At 39.3% G+C, this 27206-nt stretch overlaps 1 protein-coding gene across 5 annotated transcripts in view; it reads left to right on the top strand.

The window, feature by feature from the left end:
* Positions 1 to 1097: 1097 nt before the first annotated feature.
* Positions 1098 to 27206, top strand: part of LOC126197430 (probable ATP-dependent RNA helicase DHX34) — a 191449-nt gene continuing 165340 nt past the window's right edge. For 2 of the 5 annotated variants that reach the window (XM_049934634.1, XM_049934633.1), the window contains exons 1-3: positions 1098 to 1602; positions 9658 to 9895; positions 23404 to 23522. In XM_049934634.1, the coding sequence (XP_049790591.1) occupies positions 1335 to 1602; positions 9658 to 9895; positions 23404 to 23522 (625 nt within the window). In that variant the 5' untranslated portion in view covers positions 1098 to 1334. The remainder of the gene's footprint in view (positions 1603 to 9657; positions 9896 to 23403; positions 23523 to 27206) is intronic. The other 3 variants (XM_049934635.1, XM_049934636.1, XM_049934637.1) reach the window with 3 other exon arrangements.

Genomic DNA, 27206 nt, shown 5'->3' with positions numbered 1-27206 from the left:
GGTGGGTGTGGGCTTTATGTTTGTCTTGGCTACAATAATGGGTTCGCTATGCTATTCGTAGTAGCTGACCCATGCTCCTATTTTTTATTCATTATTAAACCTACTCCTGCATTACCCCTATTTGATTTTGTATTTATAATCCCGTATTCACCTGATCAGAAGTCCTGTTCCTCCTGCCATCGGACTTCACTAACTTACACTATATCTAACCTTAACCTATCCATTTCCCTTTTTTAAATTTTCTAACCTACCTGTGTGATTAAGGTAGCTGACATTCCAGACTCCGATCCATGGAACGCCAGTTTTCTTTCTCCTGATAACGACATCCTCCTGAATAGTCCCCACCCAGAGATCTAAATGGGGGACTATTTTACCTCCGGAATATTTTACCCAAGAGGACACCATCGTCATTTTACCATACAGTAAAGCCACATGCCCTTGGGAAAACTTATGGCTGTAGTTTCCCCTTGCTTTCAGCCATTTGCAGTAGCAGCACAGCAAGGCCATTTTGATTAATGTTACAAGGCCAAATCAGTCAATCATCTAGACTGTTGTCCCTCTTCAGGAACCACACGTTTGTCTTACCTCTCAATAGATTCCTCTCCTTTGTGGTTGCACCTACAGTATAGCTACCTGTATCACTGAGGCACGCAAGCCTCCCTATCAACGATAAGGTTTATGGTTCATGGGGAGCCTTTAACTCTGATCACAGCTCTAATGCCATAAGCTGCACAATAATATTAATAACCGCCCATATCATGTCAGTTGACGCCATGTCGAAAGCTGCGCAGTTACGTAGAATTTGTGACGTCCAGTGTGAACTGTAGCTCACGGTGCCACTATCGAAAGCCACAAGCCGGGGCGCCACATTAGTTGCATGTGTGAACCTGACTTTAGTTCTGATAGGCCTTTCGATAAAAGTTTATTCTTATTTGATGTGATTGTTATGTCTACTCTTTGTATGATATCTGCTAAGTATGACTGGAAACTATACAGCCCCAGTTGCTGATAGCAAAGTTCTTCTAGTAACTAAGTGTAGGAGAGTCTTGGAGGTTATTCCTCGGGAAAAGACGTATTCTTGGAACTAAGGGCTTTGTTTTTGTATACGCTACAGCTGTTACTTTTGTTTACTAACAAGCTGTATTAGTAGTAGACAACAAAAGGAAAGGCCAGTAATGTGAAAATAAAACAAGAAAAGGACAATAGTAATTGTTAATGCGTCACAGTGGCATGTTGTTTGTAGCTAAATAGCTTACTGAGGATGATGTATCCTCTTTAAAGCAGTGTTTGAAACTAATGTTTGCATTAATTCCTGAAACTAACAGCGAAAATAAATGAAACGAAGGCGACGCAGTCCTTCAGAGGAACGCCCGTCCTGTAGTTATGATCGAAGACATAGTGATTATCATGAAAGGAAAAATGATAACACGAACAATGTTTCAGACATTTTCAGTTTTGTTTCCCATCGTTCCTTGTTGGACAGAATTTTCTTTAGCGACTCGGAGTACTCGTATAAAGAAGACTTCTGGAATTTCCTAAAGAAGTATGAAAATGTTGAACGCAGAAGCAAACTGAAAATGAGTGGGAACACAGAGCAAGTAGGTACGTTTTGGACGAAAATATGTTTTTCCGTTTGTTGATCTGTATATTAGGTTGATTGCTTAGATGTGTACGTTGACTGTGACTGTCGCCTCGTCACTCTTACTGACTGACGTATGGGTTCACTACAAAATATTAAACAGTTCAATGTAATAATCACAACCGTAATACAAAATAACAAATGCTGTGTTGTCTGATAACTATCCATTTTGTGCATTTGATCCCCCAAGAAAAATAATTTGCTGCTGAGCTGTAAATAGTACGACATTCCAGTTGTTGAGGTAGTTGTTTAATCACCCATATGTCATGTTACAATGATATTCGACATGTCAGTTAAAATTACAGCAATGAAACATAGCTACAAGTCAACACACATAATTACGTACAGTCTTAGTTTTCCTAGGAGTTATGCATTGTCAGAAGTGCACTGCAAAATATACATACTTGCAAACAAAGTAGCTGATGATGTCAAACAGACTGTGTTATACTGTTCATTCATATCTCATTTAATCACTGGTTATTGCTTATATTGCACACATGTCTGTCTTAGTAAATACCAATCAATATTGCTTTATACTACAGATGTTGGAAGATTGTATTATCCACTGCAATCTGAAATCGAGTAGCATGCAATATAATGTAGGAGTACATCAAGGAATGATGGAATGGATATATAAAACATTTCCATGTATGCCTGCTCTGTTGTAGCTACATAAACCAGAAGTTGGTATTTCACCCGTCACCTTTGATCCATAAAATCAGCAAGATGACTCTCGCCCCTATTTCGAGCTTATACAATGTAGCTAACATGATGTCACTTGTTACATTTTCAAAGGCAAATCTTAACTCAAAAGTCAAGCATATGAAATTGTCAACATTCAACACAACCAGAAAATGCAAAAACGAAAACCATTTGTATAATAAAATTTGCTTGAACTATAAATCTAAAACGAAGACGACGAGACCATTAACCAATAGACAAAGCCCTCAGTACCCAGAAGCCAACACTCAACCCAAGAACCTGGTACTGCAAATTGCGCTTGACCTATACAGCTCATAGAAAGCCCTCAGTACCGTGAACATACAAATGACTTGAAAACCCCATACTGTAAGTTTTCCTTGTCATGTATGGCAGCTAAAATGAACCTCACACAGCCAAAAGTAACACATACAGATCATCAAATCTGTTATCAAAATCTTCATTTACCCTATCTATCTAAAATGAAATCCAGGTTCAGTAAACAAAAACTCGTCACATAATATTAAAAACCTATCCTAACCAACAATGGTGAACCAATATCCTCAATACCTACCAACCACAGCCCAGCACAATTACTAAACATTAAAACTCTGAAATGAAAACTTGCTTCGTCATGACTATCAGTATACACAAAGAACTGTAACATATACACACATAGGATACTTATTATGATAAAAAAACAAAGAAACCCACAAAAAATACCTACCATACGAAGCCACTGTAGCATAATTTGGTCTAACACACACACACGCACACACACTAACGCACACACAAACCAAAAAGAAAAAAAAATCATCTGCAGTTGGTCCAGATTACTGTAGGAACTTAATATATGTTATTTTATGTTATTATTATATATTACTGTGCTATTATTATATATAATGCATAGGGTACAGCATATCTGTGCCCATTGGAACAAGCAATGACCTACTTGTAAATTTCTGTGTCATATCAATGACTGACAGAAAAAGGAAAATAATGTTAAATCTGTGACAACATGAACCATATAGCACCAACAGTTCTAAACACAAACATGACTCCATCAGCCACAATACGCAAAATCAAAATAACTCACTAGCAAATCCATATAAACTCTTCCAATAACAGCCTGACACACCCAACTCACAACAGCTAATGACTCACTGACAAACAACTTCAAAATATAAACATCCAATACAAGAGAGCACCACCAAATCCTACAATACACCATCTTCGAACATGACTAGAATCAGAAACACAACACCACCATGACTTCACACTGTACAACAAAGTTACATAACTGCTCAAAGCAAATGGGTGGAGCCGCAATTTTCAGTTGACCCCATAGTAGTTATGAGATATACTGTAACTGTATTGGGAAGTTTGTTGGTTTCAAATGCCTCTTTGATCTCACTGAGGAATTAATTATACTGTTTCAGTTTCTGGAAGAAAATACTATATAGAGTTTTGATTTAGTCATTCTTAATAATTTCACTCTTGTTCCATGACAGTGAATAGTTCTATCAGTGAATTAATATTTTTCTTAAATCTGCATAAAAAAATTGGTAAATACACTCAGATCGTGGAATTAGCATTGCCAAATATTTTTACTATGAGTCTGTGTGTTGTTTTTAGCTAGTAGGCGTACTCTTTTTTATTGTTTGAAAATTGTGTCCATTTGACATTTGAAGCCAAAAAACAAATCTGTAACTAAGAACTGGGTGTACGTAGAAATAGTACACTGAGGTACAAAAGTCATGGGATATCGATTTTGACATATACCAATGGCGATAGTATCCCATACACAAGGTTAAAATGGCAGAGCTGTCATTTGCACTCATATGATTCATGTGAAAAGGTTTCCAACATGATTATGGGCACAAAACAAGAATTAACAGACTTTGAATGTGGAGTGCTAGCTGGAGCTAGACGCATGGGAAATTTCGTTTTGGAAATTGTTAGGGAATTCATTATTCCAAGATCCACAGTGTCAAGAGAAAACCAAATGTCAGGAGTTACTTCTCACCATGGACAATACGGTGGTGTTTGCGTAAACGTGTCAGTGCTAACAGACAACCAACAATGCATGAAATAACCACAGAAATCTATGTGGGATATGTAGCATTTGAACATACCTGTTTGGACAGCGTGAAAAAATTGGGCATTAATGGGCTACAGCAGCAGACTGATGTGAGTGCCTTTGCTAACAGCACAACATAACCTGCAGCATCTCTCCTGGGCTCGCAACGATGTCAGTTGGAGTCTAGATGACAGAAAAATCACGGTGTGGCCAATTGAGTCCTGATTTCCACTGAGTTTGTGTGTGGTGCAGATCCATGTAGCCATGGATCCAAGTTGTCAACAAGGCACTATGCAAGCTGGTGGTGGCTCCATAATGGTGTGGGCTGTGTACATGGAGTGGACTGGGTTCTCTCGTCCAGCTGAACCTATCATTAACCAGAAATGGTCATGTTCAGCTACTTGAAGACCAGAGTATACACAGTCAGACGGAGTTCGGTTCGAATACGGGAAGATGGGTACAACCGAGAAATATGATGAAATATGTCGAAAATCGTAATATCTGTTTGCACACCTTATACCGTTTGGCATAAATACATACTCCCTATAAGCGTCCCTAAACTGTTCAATTAATTGATTAAGGTTTGGCATGTAAAACCACAGTTCTTCTAAAACAATCACTGCAGCAGAATAGTTTATCTTATTGCCATAAAATGTAATAGCAAGTTCGTCGATTCTCTGTTGACTGGTAGGTACAAGGAATGCCAACCGTAGGTCGTCTGGATAGGTCCTTATGTGTTCCCAGTTTTGATGAAAGAATTCCAACGCAGACATTAGCTGTAACAATAACCTTTATTTAGAAAAAAATGTGTCACGTCACTGGGCCACAGTTATTTGTGGAGGGCTGAAGAACATTCTTTACTGTTCAAGCGAATGATGTGGCCACACAGATTTCCCAACATGAATCTCACAGAACATTTATGGAACATAATCAAGAAGTCTGTTCACACACAAAATCCTGCACCAAGAAGTCTGTTCATGCACAAAATTCTGCACCGGCAACACTTGGCTGCAGAGGCAGCACGACTCAGTATTTCTGCAATGGGCTTTCAACAACTTGTTGAGTCCATGCTGCATAGAGTTGCTGCACCATGCTGGTCAAAAGGATGTCTGACGCAATATTGAGAGGTTTCCCTTGATTTCTTTCACTTCGGTGTATGTAAGAACAAGGGACATGTAGCTACACACTGATAACAGGACTCTGATAGCATAAGGTGCTGATGACATTCTGTTTATTATTATCATCATCTTTCTGTACTCATTCCACTTCAAGTGGTAGGCCTACTTAATATCCATCCTTAAAAGATTTTTTGTTTATTACTCAGTGTATTGGTATCACTGTCTGTGTTTAAGATGAAATCTTAATTTTTCTCTTCAAGCTGCAACTTATGTTTTTTCTTGTATGTATTTTCAGTAGTAGTTTATTGCATATTGATCACTAACAATTATTTCTGAGATTTAAGTTGCCTTTCATTGTCAGGAGATTTTGTGTGTTACCTGTGTTTTCTTTTTATTTGATGAAATACAATGCCTTAAGAAGACTGGGACCATCTGAAGCATTTGATACTACTTCAACAACTCACATCCAAACTCTCAACTTTTAGCATAAGCTATATATGGAACTATGTTACAGATCGGTGTGTTACCACATCTAAAGTTTCATCAACTCACAGCCAAACTGGCACCTTCAGACCTAATGTAGACTTTGGGGGTGGACAGAAGCGTCCGATCCCACGCGTCGGCTTTGACCCGTGACGTAAGGGTGTTGTCGTGTGTGACGTCATGACGACGTGGAGTTTGGTTTGAGTGTGGCTGTCTCCAGTTCTGTTTTATCTTATTTTATTTACTTTCCTGATCTGTTCGTTCTATCTTGTGAGATTTTTTTTTTTTTAAATTTAAAAACACTTATTACTTATTTTAATTATCTGTTTCCTCCAATTTCTGTCTTAGTTTATTATATTTATCTTTCTGATCTGTTCGTTCTATCCAGTGAGATTTTTTTTAAAAAAAAAAGACAAAAAACACTAATCAGCTACTGAAGCATCTTTATCTTCTATGGGTTGCAGGGGTTACGACCCCTGGGGAGGTGGGTGGGTATTCATGCATGGCTGTCTTCACTTACACGTTGTAGCTACGCAAGGCGTCTAAATTTGTTTATATTTAGTTTGCCCCCTACCCAAAACACCCCATTTCCCGCACTTGTCCCGTTAGTGTCATTAGGCTTCCTGTGGAAAGTGTGTGTTTGTTTTTGTTTCCGCCATATTTGTGACGTCATGGGTCAAAGCAGACGGGCGGGATCGGACGCTTCCGTAATTCCGACTTTGGGCTGTTCTGCAGATCATTCTACCATCACAGCCTACATCCAGCCAATTAATACTGACACAAAACAAATATTGTCAATGTTCTGTTCTCTTTCTGTTTGTTCACATGTAATGCCACATGCCATCTCTATATTGTAGGCTGAAGCCTGTATCTGGCATTGGTAGGTTAGGTTGAGTTAAAGATTATTCCTCAGGAATGATAACATTTTTGGGTCAACCATATTTAGCAACACCATCCATCTGCTTTGACCTGTACTGCGTCTGTGTTATGTTGTGTAATCTCATGGTGGCACAGTGTATTGAGACTGTATTGATGACATTATTATTGCTAACTGCTAGATTGTTAGATTTATGTGTATACTCACTTTGGTTGGTAATTATGGTTTTATGATTTGTTTTGAACTGTATTAAGTGTGGTATACACGTTTACATGCATAATTGTGTGTTTCCTGTATATATAAATTACTGTTAATTCGTTTGGTTTTTTTTATTATTATTATTTTTATTTATTTATTTATTTATATATTTTTTATAATGCGTTGTGTTGTTAGTTGTGGGTAATTATGTTGGACAGTGATTGATAGGCATTGTGAAGTTTGTTTTATGTCCACTGTTGAAGTTAGGTTTTCGATTTTAGTTATTTGAGCTAGCTTTAGTTTTGTGGTACCGTACCGCGGACTCTACTTTAGCTCTGTGGTTCAAGTGAAGTGTTATATACTGGATTTGTCAAATTCTATGTGGTTTTATGATATCATGGATTTTGCTTGAGCTTAATAGGTCAAATAAAATTTCTGGTACCAGGTTCTGGTACTATGTGTGGGTTTGTATGTCATGAAATTCCTTTGAGCTATATAAGCCAAGGACTGTTTCTCATGCCAGTTCTTTTTCTCTCAGGCTTCTTAATTGTGGTTTTGTTGATTTATGAGTATTTTGTTTGCTTGATCTGTGTGTTAGCATTTGTTCTTGTATATCTTTGTTATTATAATTGTCATATATTTAGTTTGTGCCCACCCAAGAACCCCTAGTTTCTACAATTGCCTTATTAGTTTTGTTTTATTTCTGTAGTTAAATATTTCTCACATCATCTGTGTGTGTTTGAGCTTGTAATTAGTGATGTCATGGTCACCATATTGTGTACACTTGAAATAGGGGAGTCCACCATCTTGATGATGTCGTGGGTCAAAGCCGATGGCTGGTATCATGGTCTTCAGGTGTGCCAGTATTTCAGTGTTCAGTATACCTTGTTCATGTCACTTGTCAGTATGTTACTATTCTGTTGACATGCTAATGTGTTTTCAATTTTAGTTGTGTTTGGTGGAAAGTTATTTCACCCACTGAGAACTTATTTATTGTGTGTATGTACAGGTTCTGGCAATCGGAATGATTTCAACAAGTTCCACTGTGTGTGTCTTTCACTGTCTCCGAAACTGAGGAAGCAAGTTCTGGAGATGGAAATGGTACATGATAAACAGCTTACACAAGAAAATTTGGTACAGTTTCAGAATATTCTGTTGCTGTATCTGGACTTCAAACAGTATTCCGTATTTCCGACTTTGGGCTGTTCTGCAGATCATTCTACCATCACAGCCTACATCCAGCCAATTAATACTGACACAAAACAAATATTGTCAATGTTCTGTTCTCTTTCTGTTTGTTCACATGTAATGCCACATGCCATCTCTATATTGTAGGCTGAAGCCTGTATCTGGCATTGGTAGGTTCGGTTGAGTTAAAGATTATTCCTCAGGAATGATAACATTTTTGGGTCAACCATATTTAGCAACACCATCCATCTGCTTTGACCTGTACTGCGTCTGTGTTATGTTGTGTAATCTCATGGTGGCACAGTGTATTGAGACTGTATTGATGACATTATTATTGCTAACTGCTAGATTGTTAGATTTATGTGTATACTCACTTTGGTTGGTAATTATGGTTTTATGATTTGTTTTGAACTGTATTAAGTGTGGTATACACGTTTACATGCATAATTGTGTGTTTCCTGTATATATAAATTACTGTTAATTCGTTTGGTTTTTTTTTATTATTATTATTTTTATTTATTTATTTATTTATATATTTTTTATAATGCGTTGTGTTGTTAGTTGTGGGTAATTATGTTGGACAGTGATTGATAGGCATTGTGAAGTTTGTTTTATGTCCACTGTTGAAGTTAGGTTTTCGATTTTAGTTATTTGAGCTAGCTTTAGTTTTGTGGTACCGTACCGCGGACTCTACTTTAGCTCTGTGGTTCAAGTGAAGTGTTATATACTGGATTTGTCAAATTCTATGTGGTTTTATGATATCATGGATTTTGCTTGAGCTTAATAGGTCAAATAAAATTTCTGGTACCAGGTTCTGGTACTATGTGTGGGTTTGTATGTCATGAAATTCCTTTGAGCTATATAAGCCAAGGACTGTTTCTCATGCCAGTTCTTTTTCTCTCAGGCTTCTTAATTGTGGTTTTGTTGATTTATGAGTATTTTGTTTGCTTGATCTGTGTGTTAGCATTTGTTCTTGTATATCTTTGTTATTATAATTGTCATATATTTAGTTTGTGCCCACCCAAGAACCCCTAGTTTCTACAATTGCCTTATTAGTTTTGTTTTATTTCTGTAGTTAAATATTTCTCACATCATCTGTGTGTGTTTGAGCTTGTAATTAGTGATGTCATGGTCACCATATTGTGTACACTTGAAATAGGGGAGTCCACCATCTTGATGATGTCGTAGGTCAAAGCCGATGGCTGGTATCATGGTCTTCAGGTGTGCCAGTATTTCAGTGTTCAGTATACCTTGTTCATGTCACTTGTCAGTATGTTACTATTCTGTTGACATGCTAATGTGTTTTCAATTTTAGTTGTGTTTGGTGGAAAGTTATTTCACCCACTGAGAACTTATTTATTGTGTGTATGTACAGGTTCTGGCAATCGGAATGATTTCAACAAGTTCCACTGTGTGTGTCTTTCACTGTCTCCGAAACTGAGGAAGCAAGTTCTGGAGATGGAAATGGTACATGATAAACAGCTTACACAAGAAAATATGGTACAGTTTCAGAATATTCTGTTGCTGTATCTGGACTTCAAACAGAAGGAGACGTTTGCAAAACTTTACAAGTTGCGACAATCACAGAAAAATTTGCCTGTGGCACAATACAGGTAGTAGACAGTTACCTTTAAAACACTATTCTTTCTTTATTTAAAAGGCTACCATGTTCTGGTATAAATCACATCTGTGTAAGTCATAAGCGTACTGGACCAAGAATTAATCATACCTAGAGACATCACCTTGATACTGCATTAACCCTAGCATTACCAACGGGGGGGCCTCGTAGGCCCACTGACTCAGTTTTTCTATGTTGTATCCACACCCTTTGATATATGAACTTGAAAGCAAAGGTAATTGTTCGTTATTGAATGTACTATTGAGTCATTACAGAATTTCGGAATAAAAATGTAATTAAAATTCATTTACTTGATTTAATTCTCTGTGGGCCTTAGAAGCCCACCCGTTGGTAATAGCAAGGAAAGATTTATGAGGTTGAGTCTCTCGTTTCAAATTCTTACCATGAAACGAATTTTGGCATTGTTGCCTTCAGACATATTATTATGAAGCGGACCATTGTTATTTTCAGTGTTTCTGCTGCTGTTGAACCAGCAACATGAGTAGACATCGTTTACGTGATAGTTCCATTGAAAGAGTGCTAGAAGAAGTTTTGAACGAATCAGATTTAGAGGAAAGTGAAGTGGATGATGATGTGGAAGAAATTAGAACTGATTCATCGTCTGAGAATGAAGATGAGGTTGAAGCCAATCCACCAGATGATAATGATACGGAATGTGATAAATTCATTGCAAAAAGTGGACGAGAGTATATTACGAAGCCATCTCGACAATATCGGCGTTCTGTACAAAATATAGTGCGAGAAAGAATGGGGCTAGGACAACAAGGAAGAATTGCGTCTCCGAAAGAGGCTATAGAGCTCTTTTTTACACCTCAAATTATGAATCTAATAAAACTACACTCAAATGAAGAGGCTTCTCGACTAGGTATTCAGCACACAGATGAAGATGAGTTATTTTGTTATATAGGACTCTTGCTAATCATGGGTTCAAATCATGACAATAAGATACCTGTCCAAGATTTATGGTCTTTGCTTCAGGGCCGACAAGTGTACTATTGATCAATGAGTCGGACCCGATTTTTCGAATTGACTAAAATATTGAGGTTTGATGATAAGAACACAAGAGAAATTCGTCGCCAGACTGACAAGTTTGCTCCAATGAGGGAAATTTTTGAAAGCTTCAATTCTTCACTTCCATTGTATTTCATTCCTGGTCTACATACAACAGTGGATGAGATGTTGTCTTTGTTCCGTGGTCGCTGTCCATTCAAGGTGTTTCTAAAAGAAAAACCTGGAAAATACGGCATTCTAATTCGAATGCTGTCTGATTCTGAGACTAGATATGTGATCAGCATGGACATCTATACAGGCAAGTCAGGAAATACACAGCATTCAAATGGACCGATGGAAATTGTAAAGAGACTAATAAAACCTATTGAAAAATCAGGCCGTAATGTTACCACAGATCGGTACTATACTTCAGTGGAGCTTGTTGAGACTCTATGGAATGATTTTCACCTCACACTTGTTGGCACCCTACAGTCTAACAGACGACACATACCTGAAGAGCTGAAGACTACAACTGGCCGCAGTTTACACTCTTCCATCTTTGCTTATACTGACCCTCAGACACAGAGGCCACCAGTTACTCTTGCATCAACGCTAGTCCGCGAGAAGCCAAAACGACTGCTGTTGATGCTTTCAACTTATCACTCAGAAGGGGTGTTGAATGAAGACTCAAAAAAGACTAACATAAATCTTTTTTATAATTCTACAAAGGGAGGCGTGGACACCATAGACCAGATGGCAAGACACTACAGCACAAAGAGAGGAACAAGAAGATGGCCTTTGTCCCTCTTCTACACACTCATTGACATAGCTGCAATAAATGCATATTCACTCTTCCTCCTCAACTTTCCGAATTGGAAAAAGAATTTGCTAAACCGCAGAAGAGTTTTTATCACTAACTTAGGTCTCGAACTAATAAGATCTCAAGTAGATAAACGGGCAAAAAATTTGTATGGACTTCAGAAGCCAGTAATAATGGCAATGGAAAGCATCACACAACGGAAGCTCAGCTGCTCTGTAGAACCATCATCCTCAACAGCAGAACCAGGAACACGTGGACGGTGCCACCTATGCTGCCAAGAAGCTGCATCTAAAAAGATCAAGTACAACAAGCTGGGAAAGTCAACTGTTACCTGCTCTCAGTGCCACAAACACGTCTGTGGGAAACACTGCAGGAAGACAGTGTTGTGTGAAAAATGCGTTGCAGAATGAGACAGTAAATTTTGTTTGCTTCATGTAGTGTATCGAATTAAAAAAGTCGTTTTTATAAGAAAACACTATTTTGAAACATTATTCCAAAAAATATATAAACTGAATCTCGTGATTTGTTCATTTTATTCCTATTATAATAACATCTTTTATTATCCAGTATACAAAAACAATGTCTAAGCATTTTGAATTGTTATTAGAGGTATCAGAAGTAAATAAACTTGATTTATGATAAAATAAATTGTGGTATTCTTTATGGGCCTTTGAGGCCCCCCCGTTGGTATTACATGTAACAAAAAATACGTTGGTAATGCTAGGGTTAACACTGGCTTCAGCCTTGATGATGGCCTCAATTCAGTGAAGAAAAAAGTCCATAAGTTTCTTGAGGTTGAAGTTCGTTAGATCCCATAGAGCTGCGAGATCATTTGGATGTTGATTGCTGCAATTCACCAACTACTCTGAATAGTCTGAAGCATTTTCTACAGGATTAAGGCTGGGTGATTTAGCAGGCCAGTCAAGGTGGACAGTGTGCCTGAGTGTTTGTCAAACAAGGAAACCATGATCACAGCCTTGATGTCTGCAGCATCTTATCATGAAAATGTAGATGAAAGGGAAACATTTGATCACAAAGAATGTTTATTTAAACATTCTGATTGGTGTTCAAGGTAACGCAAATTGGGCCCAATTCATTATACAAAAATACACCCCATACATCACAGAACCACCCAGGTTCATAACATTCTGAACAGCATGGCGGCGAGATGGTGTGACATGGGCATACAAAAACTGCCACAGCGTCTACAAAAATGCATTGACAGAAATGGTGGTTATGTTCGAAAAATAGCTAAATGTTCAAGCTGTAAACTGATGTAAGCCATTGTAGAAATAAACAGGTTTATGTACTTATAAAAAAATAGGAGACCTTACTTTTGGGATTACCCTCAAATGGAACTGCAGGGCAGATATATTTAAAGATGCTTGATACCGTGAGGTAATTAGGCTGGCAACTGGTGCATACTGGATCAGTGTGATACATAGTGTGCACGCTGAAATTGCTGTCCCAATTCTCACGATGAGGTGACATATCCTAATGTTGAACAATGCACTGAGAATTATGTCATTACTGACACATTAAAGTCTCTGATCTACCATGTAAACAGCTGTTTAAAAACGGGTACTGAACACAAGCAGTATGAAACTTCCTGTATGCTGGACTGAGACTTGAACTCTCAGTTTGGCACAAAGTTTTAATTTGCCAGGAAGTTTCATATCAGCTCTCATTCTGCTGCAGAGTGAAAATGTCATTCTTATAAGCAGTGTGATTTATAGTGTGTAATTATAGCAGCAAGTTATAAAATACAGAAAGATATGTGAAATAATCTTGTACGTCTTTATTAAGGAATTCATTTAGAGAGAAGAAACATTTTTCAAGCAAAAACTCTTTAGACTTGCTTGTAAATAATTGATTATTACTTTGGAGTAATATCACTTGGATATGACTTGAATACCAAGAATAGGTCTTTGGGCCGGAGTAGTAATCCGTGAACCATGACAGTAGCTTTAAAATTGCCACAAAGATGAAGCCTCCCATTGCTTATTTGAATCACTACCAGCAGCTTAGTCCATGCACTGACTGATATGGACTCAATGATAACCAACAGCCAGCAGCAGTGAGAAATGGCTTGATGTATCTTGTCTGCCAACAGCTTCCGAACAGAGTTGGAGTTGTTGAAATGTGAAAGTGTACTTACTGTGCCTGCTAACTTCTGCAAGTTTCTTAAAAACACCTATTATGATGGTGTTGCTGTGAACTCAAAAACTGCTAAATACCAAGATGGGCAATACTAAAATTAGAATGTCCCCCATGATAAAGAATAATTAACATGCAATACTTGAACCACTAACACATCACCTTCCGTGGCTTCTAGCAGCATTTTTTGGAACTTTCTAGGACTTTGACCCTGAATTTAAGCCACACACATTTGTGGACCAGGAAAATCAGAAAAAGGTTGGCTTCCATTTGTGTAAATATCATATTTTTGTGCTAGTGTATTTTGCATTTGACCACATCCATAGCTGAATGATTAGCTTTGCTGCATTCAGTGCAGTAGGACATGGGTTCGATTCCTGGTACCTCCTCAGTTTCCATTCATCCTCATGGGCTCAAACGAGCAGCTGCTTGAATAAAGAAGCAGTGGTATCATCCAGATTCATCAATTGGTAACAATAGCTGGAGGGATTGATGACATGCTGATCACATCTGCCATAATCATAGATTGGTTATCATGTGGCCTTGTTTGCAGGTAGCAGTCAGCCATTTGGAAGAAGCATAATGTCTAATTCATGAGTGATGTTTACATTTAAGTATGCTGCATCTTTTTGCACTAAAGATAAATTCTTCAGATCACTGTAAATGTCAGATTTCCTTATCGTGGTATGACTCATTAATTTAATATTGGGATGGATTGTGAAGCATGTATTTCATGACTGAAAGATATATTGTGAAGTAATGGTTATTATCTTAGTAGGTTATGGTGTGAGGGCCTTGGAAGCATTCCACACATTGCTAAGACATCGTTTTTCTTAAAGGTAAAGGCTTTTTTCTGATAGTGATATGTTGTCCAAGAAAATTATTCCATAACACATCAGTGAATGGAAGTAGCCAAAATAGGCAGATTTTGAACTTTGATATCTCTGATTTTGGAGATTATCCTGAAGCTAAATGTTGCTGAACTAAGCCTTTTCAAGCCTCTTGTCTATATGGACACCTAAGAATTTTGAATGGTATATGACATAGTATACCATTTCACAATTGGACTCTACCCCTCCTACCTATATGTTGTTCCCATATAACCCTGCTTACTGTTGTTTGTTCTGTAGATAGGATTTTAGCCAGTTATCCATTTGTCTTCAGATTCCATCTAGAGGCATGCTTTCTTTATAAATATCCTGTGATCAACACAGTTGAAAGTTCTAGACAGGTCACAATCTTGCCATCGGACAATATCTTCTTGTCCAGGAATTCCAAAACGTTATTTGTGAATTAAAATATGGGTTTGTTTGTAAACATACCTCTTCTGAATCAAAATAGGTTTTTTGCTAATTATGTCAAAGTTGTCAAGTGATAGGCTGAACAGTTTTTTGGGTCCTATTGATACATTCTGCACCAGTCTCACTCTTTATCTCCTCCTATCTTGTTTTGATTTTGTTATTAGGTTTATTAATTTTGGAGCTTAAACAGAAAATTTTAGATCCTGAAAAATTTTAATTATTATTTTACTTTACATTTTAAGTTACTTAGAATTTTACATTATGTTTTGTAGTGACTTAATTGGGTGGGGTTTTTGAAGCAGTGTACAGCTCTCATTTTCTTTTGCGTGACACAATATAATGAAAAGGGTAGTAGCTACTCACCATATAGATGAGATGCTGAGTCACAGAAAAACACAACAGAAAGACTGTCGGAAATCTAGCTTGCGGCCAACAACGCCTTTGTCAAAAGTAGAGAATGTACACACATACACACACAAACTCACGTAAATGCAGCTCACACACACATGGCCACAGTCTCTGGCAGCTAGAGCATGCCATGCAGTTTGTAAGGTGACAAGAGAAATGCAGGAAAGAAGAGAGAGAAGGATGAACACTTTGGTATAGTAATGCATTAGAAAATGGTAACAAACGAAAGCAGCACTTGAGTTAGAATGGAAGAAAAGCCGTCAAGAAAATCAAACTATGGGAAATCTAAGATTGAATGTAACATTGTAATGAGAAGAAGAGTAGCTACTCACCATATAGCAGACATGCTGAATTGCAGAAAGGCACAACAAAAAGACTGTCAGGGGTAGCTGCTACACACCATATAGCAGGGATACTGAGTTGCAAAAAGGCACAACAAAAAGACTGTTAGAAAGTTAGCTTCCAACCAACAAGATCTTTGTCAAAAGCACACACACACACACACACACACACACACACACAAACGTAACTCACACACATGTTACCACAGTCTCTGGCAGTTAGAGCTTGCCGAGCATTTTGCAAGGTGACAAGATAAACACAGGAAAGAGGAGAAAGAAGTATGGACACTGAGTATAGTGAAGCATTAGGAACTAGTAACAAAGGAAAATAGCACTGAGTTAGGATGGAAGAAAAGCCATCAGGCAAAATCAAACAATGGAAAATCCAGGATGGAGTGTAATACACACAACTCACACACACACAATCACAGTCTCTGGCAGCTAGAGCATGCCATGCATTTTGTAGGACGACAAGGGAAACACAGGAAAGAAGAGAAAGAAGGACAGTGAGTACAGTGATGCATTAGAAAATAGTAACAGAGAAAAACAACACTGGTTTAGGATGGAAGAAAAGCCACCAGGCAAAATCAAAATATGGGTAATCCAGGATAAAATGTAACAATGTAATGAAGAGGATGGTAGCTACTCAACAAGTAGCGGACATGCTGAGTTACAGAAAGGCACAACAAAAATGCTGCTGGAAGGTTAGCTTTTGGCCAACAAGACACTTGTCAAAAGGAGACAACATACACACACTCACGCAAACACAACTCACACACACATGTCCACAGTTTCTGGGAGTTAGAGTGTTCCATGCAGTTTGCAAGGTGACAAGAGAAACACAGGAAAGAGGAGAAATAAGGGTGGATGCCAGGCATAGTAATGCATTAGGAAACAGTAACAAAGGAAAACAGCACTGACTTGGGATGGAAGAAAATCCGTCAGGCAAAATCAAACAATGGAAAATCCAAGATGGTATTGTAACAATATAATGAAAAGGATAGTTGCTACTCACCATATGGTGGAGATGGTGAGTTGCAGAAAGGCACAACAGAAACACCGTCAGAAAGATATCTCTTGGACAACAATGCCTTACAAACTGCACGTCATGCTCTAGGTGCCAGAGACAGTTGTCACGTGTGTGTGAGCTGTGTTTGCATGAGCGTATGCTTGTGTGTATGTTGTCTACTTTTGACAAACGCCTTGTTGGCCAAAAGATATCTTTCCCGATTGTTTGTTGTGCCTTTCTGCAAGTCAGCGTCTTCGCTATATGGTGAGTAGCAACTATCCTTTTCCTTATATTGTTACATTCCATCCCGGTTTTTTCTTTCCAGGAATGTTTCATACCAGTGGTAATCCATTGCTTTTTGTTGGATTTTCCAGTTTGAGCCTTACCTATCCATTTTAGGAAGGTACTTTAAAATATTAATGCTACTTCATTCCTGAAAGAACTGTACTTGGATTTACTATTCTGTATGTTATACAAAGGCCTCCAATTTACATCTTGGACACATGATTTAAAAGTCCGGATAGTTTCATCATTAATTGTCTTAGGTACTTTGTAGTGGGGCCCAATTTTTTCCATTCTTTATCCATCATGCTCATAGAGATCATTCAGGACTTGCCTACTACACTCCTGGAATAGGAAAAAAGAACACATTGACACCGGTGTGTCAGACCCACCATACTTGCTCCGGACACTGCGAGAGGGCTGTACAAGCAATGATCACACACACGGCACAGCGGACACACCAGGAACCGCGGTGTTGGCCGTCGAATGGCGCTAGCTGCGCAGCATTTGTGCACCGCCGCCGTCAGTGTCAGCCAGTTTGCCGTGGCATACGGAGCTCCATCGCAGTCTTTAACACTAATAGCATGCCGCGACAGCGTGGACGTGAACCGTATGTGCAGTTGACGGACTTTGAGCGAGGGCGTATAGTGGGCATGCGGGAGGCCGGGTGGACGTACTGCCGAATTGCTCAACACGTGGGGCGTGAGGTCTCCACAGTACATCGATGTTGTCGCCAGTGGTCAGCGGAAGGTGCAAGTCCCCGTCGACCTGGGACCGGACCGCAGCGACGCACGGATGCACGCCAAGACCGTAGGATCCTACGCAGTGCCGTAGGGGACCGCACCGCCACTTCCCAGCAAATTAGGGACACTGTTGCTCCTGGGGTATCGGCGAGGACCATTCGCAACCGTCTCCATGAAGCTGGGCTACGGTCCCGCACACCGTTAGGCTGTCTTCCGCTCACGCCCCAACATCGTGCAGCCCGCCTCCAGTGGTGTCGCGACAGGCGTGAATGGAGGGACGAATGGAGACGTGTCGTCTTCAGCGATGAGAGTCGCTTCTGCCTTGGTGCCAATGATGGTCGTATGCGTGTTTGGCGCCGTGCAGGTGAGCGCCACAATCAGGACTGCATACGACCGAGGCACACAGGGCCAACGCCCGGCATCATGGTGTGGGGAGCGATCTCCTACACTGGCCGTACACCACTGGTGATCGTCGAGGGGACACTGAATAGTGCACGGTACATCCAAACCGTCATGGAACCCATCGTTCTACCATTCCTAGACCGGCAAGGGAACTTGCTGTTCCAACAGGACAATGCACGTCCGCATGTATCCCCTGCCACCCAACGTGCTCTAGAAGGTGTAAGTCAACTACCCTGGCCAGCAAGATCTCCGGATCTGTCCCCCATTGAGCATGTTTGGGACTGGATGAAGCGTCGTCTCACGCAGTCTGCACGTCCAGCACGAACGCTGGTCCAACTGAGGCGCCAGGTGGAAATGGCATGGCAAGCCGTTCCACAGGACTACATCCAGCATCTCTACGATCGTCTCCATGGGAGAATAGCAGCCTGCATTGCTGCGAAAGGTGGATATACACTGTACTAGTGCCGACATTGTGCATGCTCTGTTGCCTGTGTCTATGTGCCTGTGGTTCTGTCAGTGTGATCATGTGATGTATCTGACCCCAGGAATGTGTCAATAAAGTTTCCCCTTCCTGGGACAATGAATTCACGGTGTTCTTATTTCAATTTCCAGGAGTGTATATTTATCTCTTATTTTGGCCTGTTCTGTGAATATGTTGTCAATTATTGTGCTTGTACATGAAGTTATTTAAGTTGGTAAATCAACTACAAAGACTTTCTACACACAATCTTGCTTCTGTTGTCAGTTTCATTATTAGAATAACTTTATTTACCAGCAATCTGATTGACAATATATATTAACTAATCCTTTCTGGTCTGATAAGAACTTCCAATCTAGGTAGAGTGAGGTTTCCCAAACTATATTCCATGGAACACTGTTATTCTGCAGGAAGTGAATATGTGCTCCGCGAAAATGTGATTTCTGTGTTATTAGTTATGATTTAAAATTGAAGTAGTCACTGAATAAAACAAGCTTTTCTCATTTTTAAAATATATTAACCTTCAAAATAAACAAGGTTTTCCAAGAGAGAATCAAAGTCTTTTTGTCAGAGAAAAAGTTTTGGAATCTCTGAGGTAGAGGCATCAACTCTCAAGAGCTTCGGTGTCACTTGATTTATTAGTCCTTATGCCTCAATGTTATGATTTATTTGGTTACAGAAAAATAGTGCTGGTTGCTTCCCTCTGATTCATTGTCCAGTTCTCATGGCTCTGAGCACTATGGGACTCAACATCTGTGGTCATAAGTCTCCCAGTTCTCATGCTTCTCTGTAATTCTTGAAGGAGGACATGTAGTCCTACATTTACTTCAGTTTCTTAAATACTTATTTCATGATTCTATTTCTGGAATTTTACTTTTTCAGCACTGCATTGTTTCAAAGCATCTCCACTTTGGCTATGATTTTCTGAAGTCTCCCCGCAAGATGATTCTTACCCATCCTGCTATTCTCTTCCAAAGTAGTTTTTGTTACCCTCCCAACCTGCACATTGCTCTTGTTACATCTTATGCCCCTCATCACCCTTTTCTTGAGCCTGCCCAAAACTAGTCCTTTGCTCTCTGATGTCACTATTTACTCCTTTCTCACCACTGGTAACACTTATTCGATTAACTGGACAGTAATTTTTGTGGTTACCAGTTTACAAGTATACATGCAACCACTGTTAATTATGATGACTTGGTGACCACTAAATTGTTAGTGAGTATGAATGGACGTAGTTTATATTTGTAACATGAACACACAGCAGCACGGTAGTCATGAACTTAGTGCCTATTTTACCATGTAGACATTCCTTTCAGCCCCAGTACCTCATTATTTTGTGCTATCTCAAATGAACAAAATATCAACAGACGCTTGAACTCCAGGTCACATGCAGCCACTCATTCACAATTTTGCAAGTGTGAACTAACTGTGAGCAGTGTGCCTTGTGAAACCCTGAGTATCAAAGCTCAAGTGCTTCACTCACGTTGTTGCATTTAAATGTTTCCCTCTCCTCCCTTCCCCTCCCCTCCCATCCTCATCCACATGTTACTTTCATGCAATGTTGCTTCTCATGTTGTACTTTCTGTCTTTGGCTGCTTCTTCACCTCTAATCTTATCGTCTCCTTCCCCCGCCTCCCTTCCATGTACATGCACAGTTTTGTCTCATCTGTGTGTGTTGTTCCCCTGTATCTGACTTTTTGTCTGTATTCATTGACTTGCGAAGATTTCAAATACACTGAAGAGCAAGAAACATACACCTGCTTAATATTGTGTAGGTCCCCCGCAAGCATGGAGAAGTGCATGACGTGGCATGGGCTCAACTAATGTCTGAAGTAGTGCTGGAGGGAATTGACACCATGAATCGTGGAGGACTATCCATAAATCTGTAAGAGTACGAGGGAGTGGAGATCTCTTCTGAACAGCACATTGCAAGGCATCCCAGATATGCTCAATAATGTTTATGTCTGGGGAGTTTGGTGACCAGCAGAAGTGTTTAAACTCAGAAGAGTGTTCCTGGAGCCACTCTGTAGCAATTCTGGATGTGTGGGGTGTTGCATTGTCCTGCTGGAATTGCCCAAGTCTGTCAGAATGCACAATGTAGATTAATGGATGCAGGTAATCAGACAGGATTTTACATACTTGTCACCTGTCAGAGTTGTATCTAGGCATATCAGGGGTCCCATGTCAGACCATCTACACATGTCCCACATCATTACAGAGCCTCCACCAGCTTGAATAGTCCCCTACTGACATTCAGGGTCTATGGATTCATGAGGTTGTCTCCATACCCATACACATCCATCTGCTCAATACAATTTGAAACGAGACTTGTCAAACCAGGCAACATGTTTCCAGTCGTTAACTGTCCAATGTCAGTGTTGACAAGCCCAGGTGAGGTGTACAGCTTTGTGTTGTGCAGTCATCAAGGGTACATGAGTGGGCCTTCTGCTCTGAAAGCCTATATCGATGATGTTTCATTGAATGGTTTGCACACTGACACTTGTTGATGGCCCAGCATTTAAATCTGCAGCAATTTGTGCAAGGGTTGCACTTCTGTCATGTTGAATGATTCTCTTCAGTCATCATTGGTCCCATTCTTGCAGGATCTTTTTCCAGCCGCAGCAATGTTGAAGTACCAGACTCCTGATATTCACAATACACTCGTGAAATGGTCGTACAGGAAAATCCCCACTTCATTGCTACCTCGGAGATGCTGTGTCCCATCGCTTGTGCGCCGACTATAACACCATGTTCAAACTCACTTAAATCTTGATAACCTGCCACTGTAGCAGCAGTAACCAATCTAACAACTGTGCCAAACACTTGTTATATTATATAGACGTTGCCGACTGCCCCGCCATATTGTGCCTGTTTACATATCTCTGTATTTGAATATGCATGCCTATAACAGTTCCTTTGGTGCTTCAGTGTATCATATGTTAAAGATGTATAATTGTTGATCCCCACGTATTCCCAGAATAGCCTTGTTTCCTCCTAATCTGTTCTGCCTTTCTTCTTCGTAACAAAACTTTCATTTGTGACTCATTTTATTTACATGTAGCCTACATCTGCTGCCACCTGGTAAGTAAAACATTTCGTATTTTTTTATAGTCCCTTTTTTGTGGCTGTAAATTGATAAAATATTTGTAATGGCATATATAAATGGGTGTTTTATTTACTTGCTGCATAAAAGTAGTTTAAGAAACTGAGATACCAGAACCCTCTTTACAACCCACCTGGAAAAATATTGACTACGTCATCTTGTACATTAAAAAAAAAAAATGTTTCTAAGATTGTTTTTGCATGGTTGTCACCTCTATTTTTTTAACTGGTAAGGTACTGTGTGATATTAAATAACTGAATGCTGTTATGGCCTGAGACTGATGTTAGTCATCAGAAATTAAATGTTGGGCATATTAAAAAATAAAATATATTTGGAATTTTGTGAAACTATATACAAATATGGTGTGCAGTTAAGTTGTTATATATGTTATTGGGTTCATTTGATTACAGCTTCAGTGACATTGTCTGCAATCATACTGATTTTGTGAACCACTTTGAACTTTCTTTTATAGTAATGTCTGTAGTATCCTGCCCACTCGTCTATTATAGGGTGCCTAGGAAGCTGTTTCTCGGATTGCTAGACAACAATTAAACCAAATCATATTAAAGGAGTTTATTGCATTAAGTTAAATTGACTATGCGTAACCTGCATTTTCGCAAAGGTGAGTCACAAGCAAATGGCGACATGCAAATAATCAATGTCCTTCGGTATATACAGTTTCAATGCAAGCAAATAAATTAATCTTCTGTTCATCATCATAATGCCGGTGCTTGTCGTTACAGTGGAACAACATCCATAGTTATTTTGTTTCCACATGAACAGCAATGGTGGCCCCTGTCCCTGAGTATACATGGGACTAACCTATAATAACATGTATTGATGTGTTTCACATGTCATTATCCCAATATTGCAAGTACTCTGTGGCTGGCAGTGGCTCCCACTTCCCATATTCCATTTCCTCTGATTGTCTCAGTCACCTTCTTGTAGTCCTTTGGCATCCATTGCATCCTGGGCATCTTGACCCCAGCTCCTCCCAGGTTGCCTGCAGTTTCTTCTTTCTACTGTGGTTTACAGTCTCTTTTTCCATCAGCAATCATCCATCCTTTCTAAATGTCCACACCATTTTAGACATTTTGTCTCTATGGTATCTGTTATTGATTTATTGACACCCTTAGCGTCTCATATATCAGTATTTGGTACACAGTCCAGATTGGAGATGCTTAAACTTCACCGCCAAGAGTCCGTCTCTAGTGCAAGCAACTTGTTTCTTTGACCCTTGTTCGCTACCCATGTTTCTGCTCCATATGTAGTGATGTTTTCAACAACTGAACAATCCATCACCTACTTGGTCCATTTCGTTACTCCAAAGTACAGTGTTCACAAATCGCATTATCCTCGTGCCCTACTCTATTTTATTATCTATGTCATCTTCACTTGTTTGTAATTCTATATCCATACTTTTGTTAGTAATTTTCTAATCCTTACAGATCAGAAATTGTTTCTGCTGTGCAGAATGAGAGAGTTGTTATTGTTGCTGGTGACACAGGATGTGGAAAATCAACACAGGTTCCACAGTTTCTGTTGAAAGCTGGCTACACAAAAATAGGTGAGACCAGAGTTTGAATCTCTGTAACTTATATTAACAGTTCACCATTTTCATTATGTTTATGTGACAACTTTATAGTTATGTTTCATAGAAAATTGGAATGCTGAGTTGATAACAGTGTTCTAATAAAAGACAGTTCCACCTCTTCTGCAGCTGTAAAATCTTAATATAGCCTACTGCACACATATTATAATGCAGCCATGCTTTTTAAAGATGTTGATTTATGTGGATCAAATGACCATTTATCAGATATGAAACTTCCTGGCAGATTAAAACTGTGTGCTGGATGAGACTCGAACTCAGGACCTCTGCTAACTGAGCTACCCAAGCACGACTCACAACCCATCCTCACGGCTTCAGTTCTGCCAGTACCTCGTCTCCTACCTTCTAAACTTCACAGAAGCTCTCCTGCAGGTTCTACAATCTCCATTCCCTATGCTGTCACACTATTTTTCTCTTTAAATTTCTAATTCTCTCCTTATATCTTCTAACTAAATTGGTTCAAATTACTTATTTTTGCCAATTGTGTTTGAGTTATGCATGTGTGAATTGGTATGTATTTTGTTGTGCCTACATGTGATGAAAGAGTTAGTCCAATAGCTAATGTTATCTAGCAAAGTGTTTGTTGGACACTCGTCACCTCCTACGTGCATTGATAAGCAATCCATATTTTTCGTATTGTTGTCATTCATCCAAAATTTTCCACTGTCCAAAAATATATTTATATGGCTGCATCTATCATTTGTGAGGTTTTCTCTGCATGATTAGGTAACTGTATGTTTTTCATTTTCTAGTCAAGTCAGAAATTCTCTTGAGGGCCCAATATTTTGGCAGCTGTCCTACTTAGTTTCTTCAGGTGCTTTGAACAGATATTTTATACATGCTTCCTGTTAGACACAACCAGCAGTCTCGCATGAGATCATTGGTCAGGGCAACTGAACAAGAGGGCTAGATCAGACATCAAACAGGTGTGAGCAGAATGGAACTGTCATCTTAGCTAAAAATTCTAAAACATACTATCATCTACCCAAGCAATTATTTGTATTCGAGAATTCCCCTATGTATACTGGCAGAATAGGTAATCAAAAATGGAGAGTTAATCTGCATTAAAAAATGTTACTATTCTCTGTCAAACATTTTATTTCTATTATTAGATTGTCAAACAGTTTTACATCTTTGTATTTCATCCCTTTCTGTGCCAAAGTTAGATTCATTAGAGAGCAGTGCAGATCAACATTCCTACTAGCACTGTATTTGTGAATACTATAATTACTCTCCAACTCAGATGTTTTGTGAAGACTAAATTTCTTCAGTGATTAGAAGCACAATGAACTGTAGTGAATACATTATTCCCAACTGCAACAATATATGGTTGTGAGTCCCAAACAGAGCTCCATTATGCAGGAACTACTTTTTCATATGATTGGCCAAATTAACTTCTAATAATTCCAACAAAGAATCATCCAGGAAACACAAGATGTCATCTCGAGGTGTCAGGCATTGTGCTGGATATCAGCATCATTCTTGCAACGATATTTTGAAAACATGACTCATTATCTTCATCACATACTATGTGAGACTGCTCGTCAAGTGGAGCCAGTCCAGTATTTATACCTACGGCCTTCTTCCTTCAGGCATTCTATCTGCAGTCCAGTGAAGTACCCGTAGGCGTTCCATCTTCCGTCTGGTGTACCAAGCCAAGCACTGGCATTCCAATTTCGTTTTCGGCCCTGAATGCTTAGAGCCACCCATGGAGGGGGAAGGCTGTTATATAAATACTGTTCCACTCAGTGAGCAATCTCAGGTAGTATCTGTGAAGATAACAAGTCATGTTGATATCCAGCAGAATACCTGATTCCTCAATACCTGAAGATGTCAACAGATTGCTGGGAAAGCCTGATGAATCACACACAACATTACTTTCTTATCAGCTTTAGTGAGAGCGCATGTAGCCCTATGACATAATACCAAACCAGATGATGACATTAAATTTTTGGTTTTACACTTGTAATTGTGTGTGTGTGTGTGTGTGTGTGTGTGTGTGTGTGTGTGTGTGTGTGTGTGTGTGTGTTTTCGTGTTCTACTGCCCTGTTGAAACATACTGAGCGATATGACATAGTGGTAAGATGTTGGACCCTTACTCAGGAGAATGGTGGTTCAAATGCCCATCCAGACATCCTGATTTAGGTTTTTGTGATTCTCCAAAATCACTTATGGTGTATGCTGGGGTGCTCCCTATGAAATGGTGCTGCCAGTTTCATTACCCTTTCCTATTCCACCTTATTTTGTGTTCAGTCTCTAAGGTTCTCATCATCAAAGGTACATTAAATATGAAATATTCTTGAATAATGCTGATCTTGCATGTGATGGCTTGCAATGAAGTTGCTAAGTCCAGCCTCTCTGGTAGTCACCTAACAACAATGCTTGCACTATCTGCATGTGAAAGGAATGGAAATGGTTTCTGTTCAGTACTCAACCAGTGGAGTCTAGTGTCTTTAGAGACTTGGTGCTTATTTTTTTGGTTTTATGCATCACTTTGCACTAAATTCTCTCCATCCTCTACACAGTATGTCCTCTGCCCTGGCCACTAAATCTTAGAAGAGCCACAAATGAACCACATTCTGTCAAGAGTCTTTCAGTGAGTAAAAATGTTTTTGTTAATGGGAAATGACTTGGGAATTTTTTTTTTTTTTTAATGATTGTCTTACAAATTCTGCTCCTCCTACATGCAAGTTCATAGAAGAAGTGTGTACTGGCATATTCCTTGTTTGTCTAAGTAACACAATACCAGATGAATCATCAGCCACTCTTTCTGTTTACAACTCAGTCTTCACATGACATGAGAATGTACATCTTTCACTCTTATAAAATTGCTCGTGAGGTTCTCTTTGTTTCCCAGCTGACACAATCATGGTGTGTCATATGATGCATCTGTGTGAGAATAACTAGTCCAAATCTGGAGGCTCTTCACTGCCTTATTAAATAGTTAATGTTGCTCACAACCTATGATAAGATGGGTTTTTCCCCATATCTTCCCAGCTGATGCAAATCAGGACTGCGATATGTTGTGATGCATCTGTGGGAGAATAACTAGATTTTAGGAACTCTGTGAACTTCAGCTTATTTTGTTAAGAAAATGCATATAGTTGTTGCTCACCTAGAATTGCTGCAACAGTATAAACCACACAATAATACAGTGTTTGGTCACTGACTTAAAAGACTGAAGTCACCAATGTCAGTTTGAATGTGCAAATCTGCAGTGCAAACAGTCTTATGCTGATTAACTGATTCGTGACATTGTCATTAGGTGGGCCCCAGACATTGAGGTATCCAACATTACACAATGCATCATATTGGAAATTTGAGCTTAGTTCCCATACTTGCTGTAAATAATAATGGATTAAACATGGATCCATCTTTTCGCAAGTGCACACATTAGTGGTTTGCTTTAACACCCAAACATTTTTCACCACAGTTGTGGCATCCTCAGTGGGATTTTTTTCTTTTATTTTCTACATCTACATCTACATCCATACTCCGCAAGCCACCTGACGGTGTGTGGCGGAGGGTACCCTGAGTACCTGTATCGGTTCTCCCTCCTATTCCAGTCTCGTATTGTTCGTGGAAAGAAGGATTGTCGGTATGCTTCTGTGTGGGCTCTAATCTCTCTGATTTTATCCTCAT

Source organism: Schistocerca nitens, chromosome 1 (assembly GCF_023898315.1).
Source record: "Schistocerca nitens isolate TAMUIC-IGC-003100 chromosome 1, iqSchNite1.1, whole genome shotgun sequence".
NCBI lineage: Eukaryota > Metazoa > Arthropoda > Insecta > Orthoptera > Acrididae > Schistocerca > Schistocerca nitens.
The sequence above is the reverse complement of the archived record's forward strand: the minus strand, read 5'-3'. Positions and strand labels throughout refer to the sequence as shown.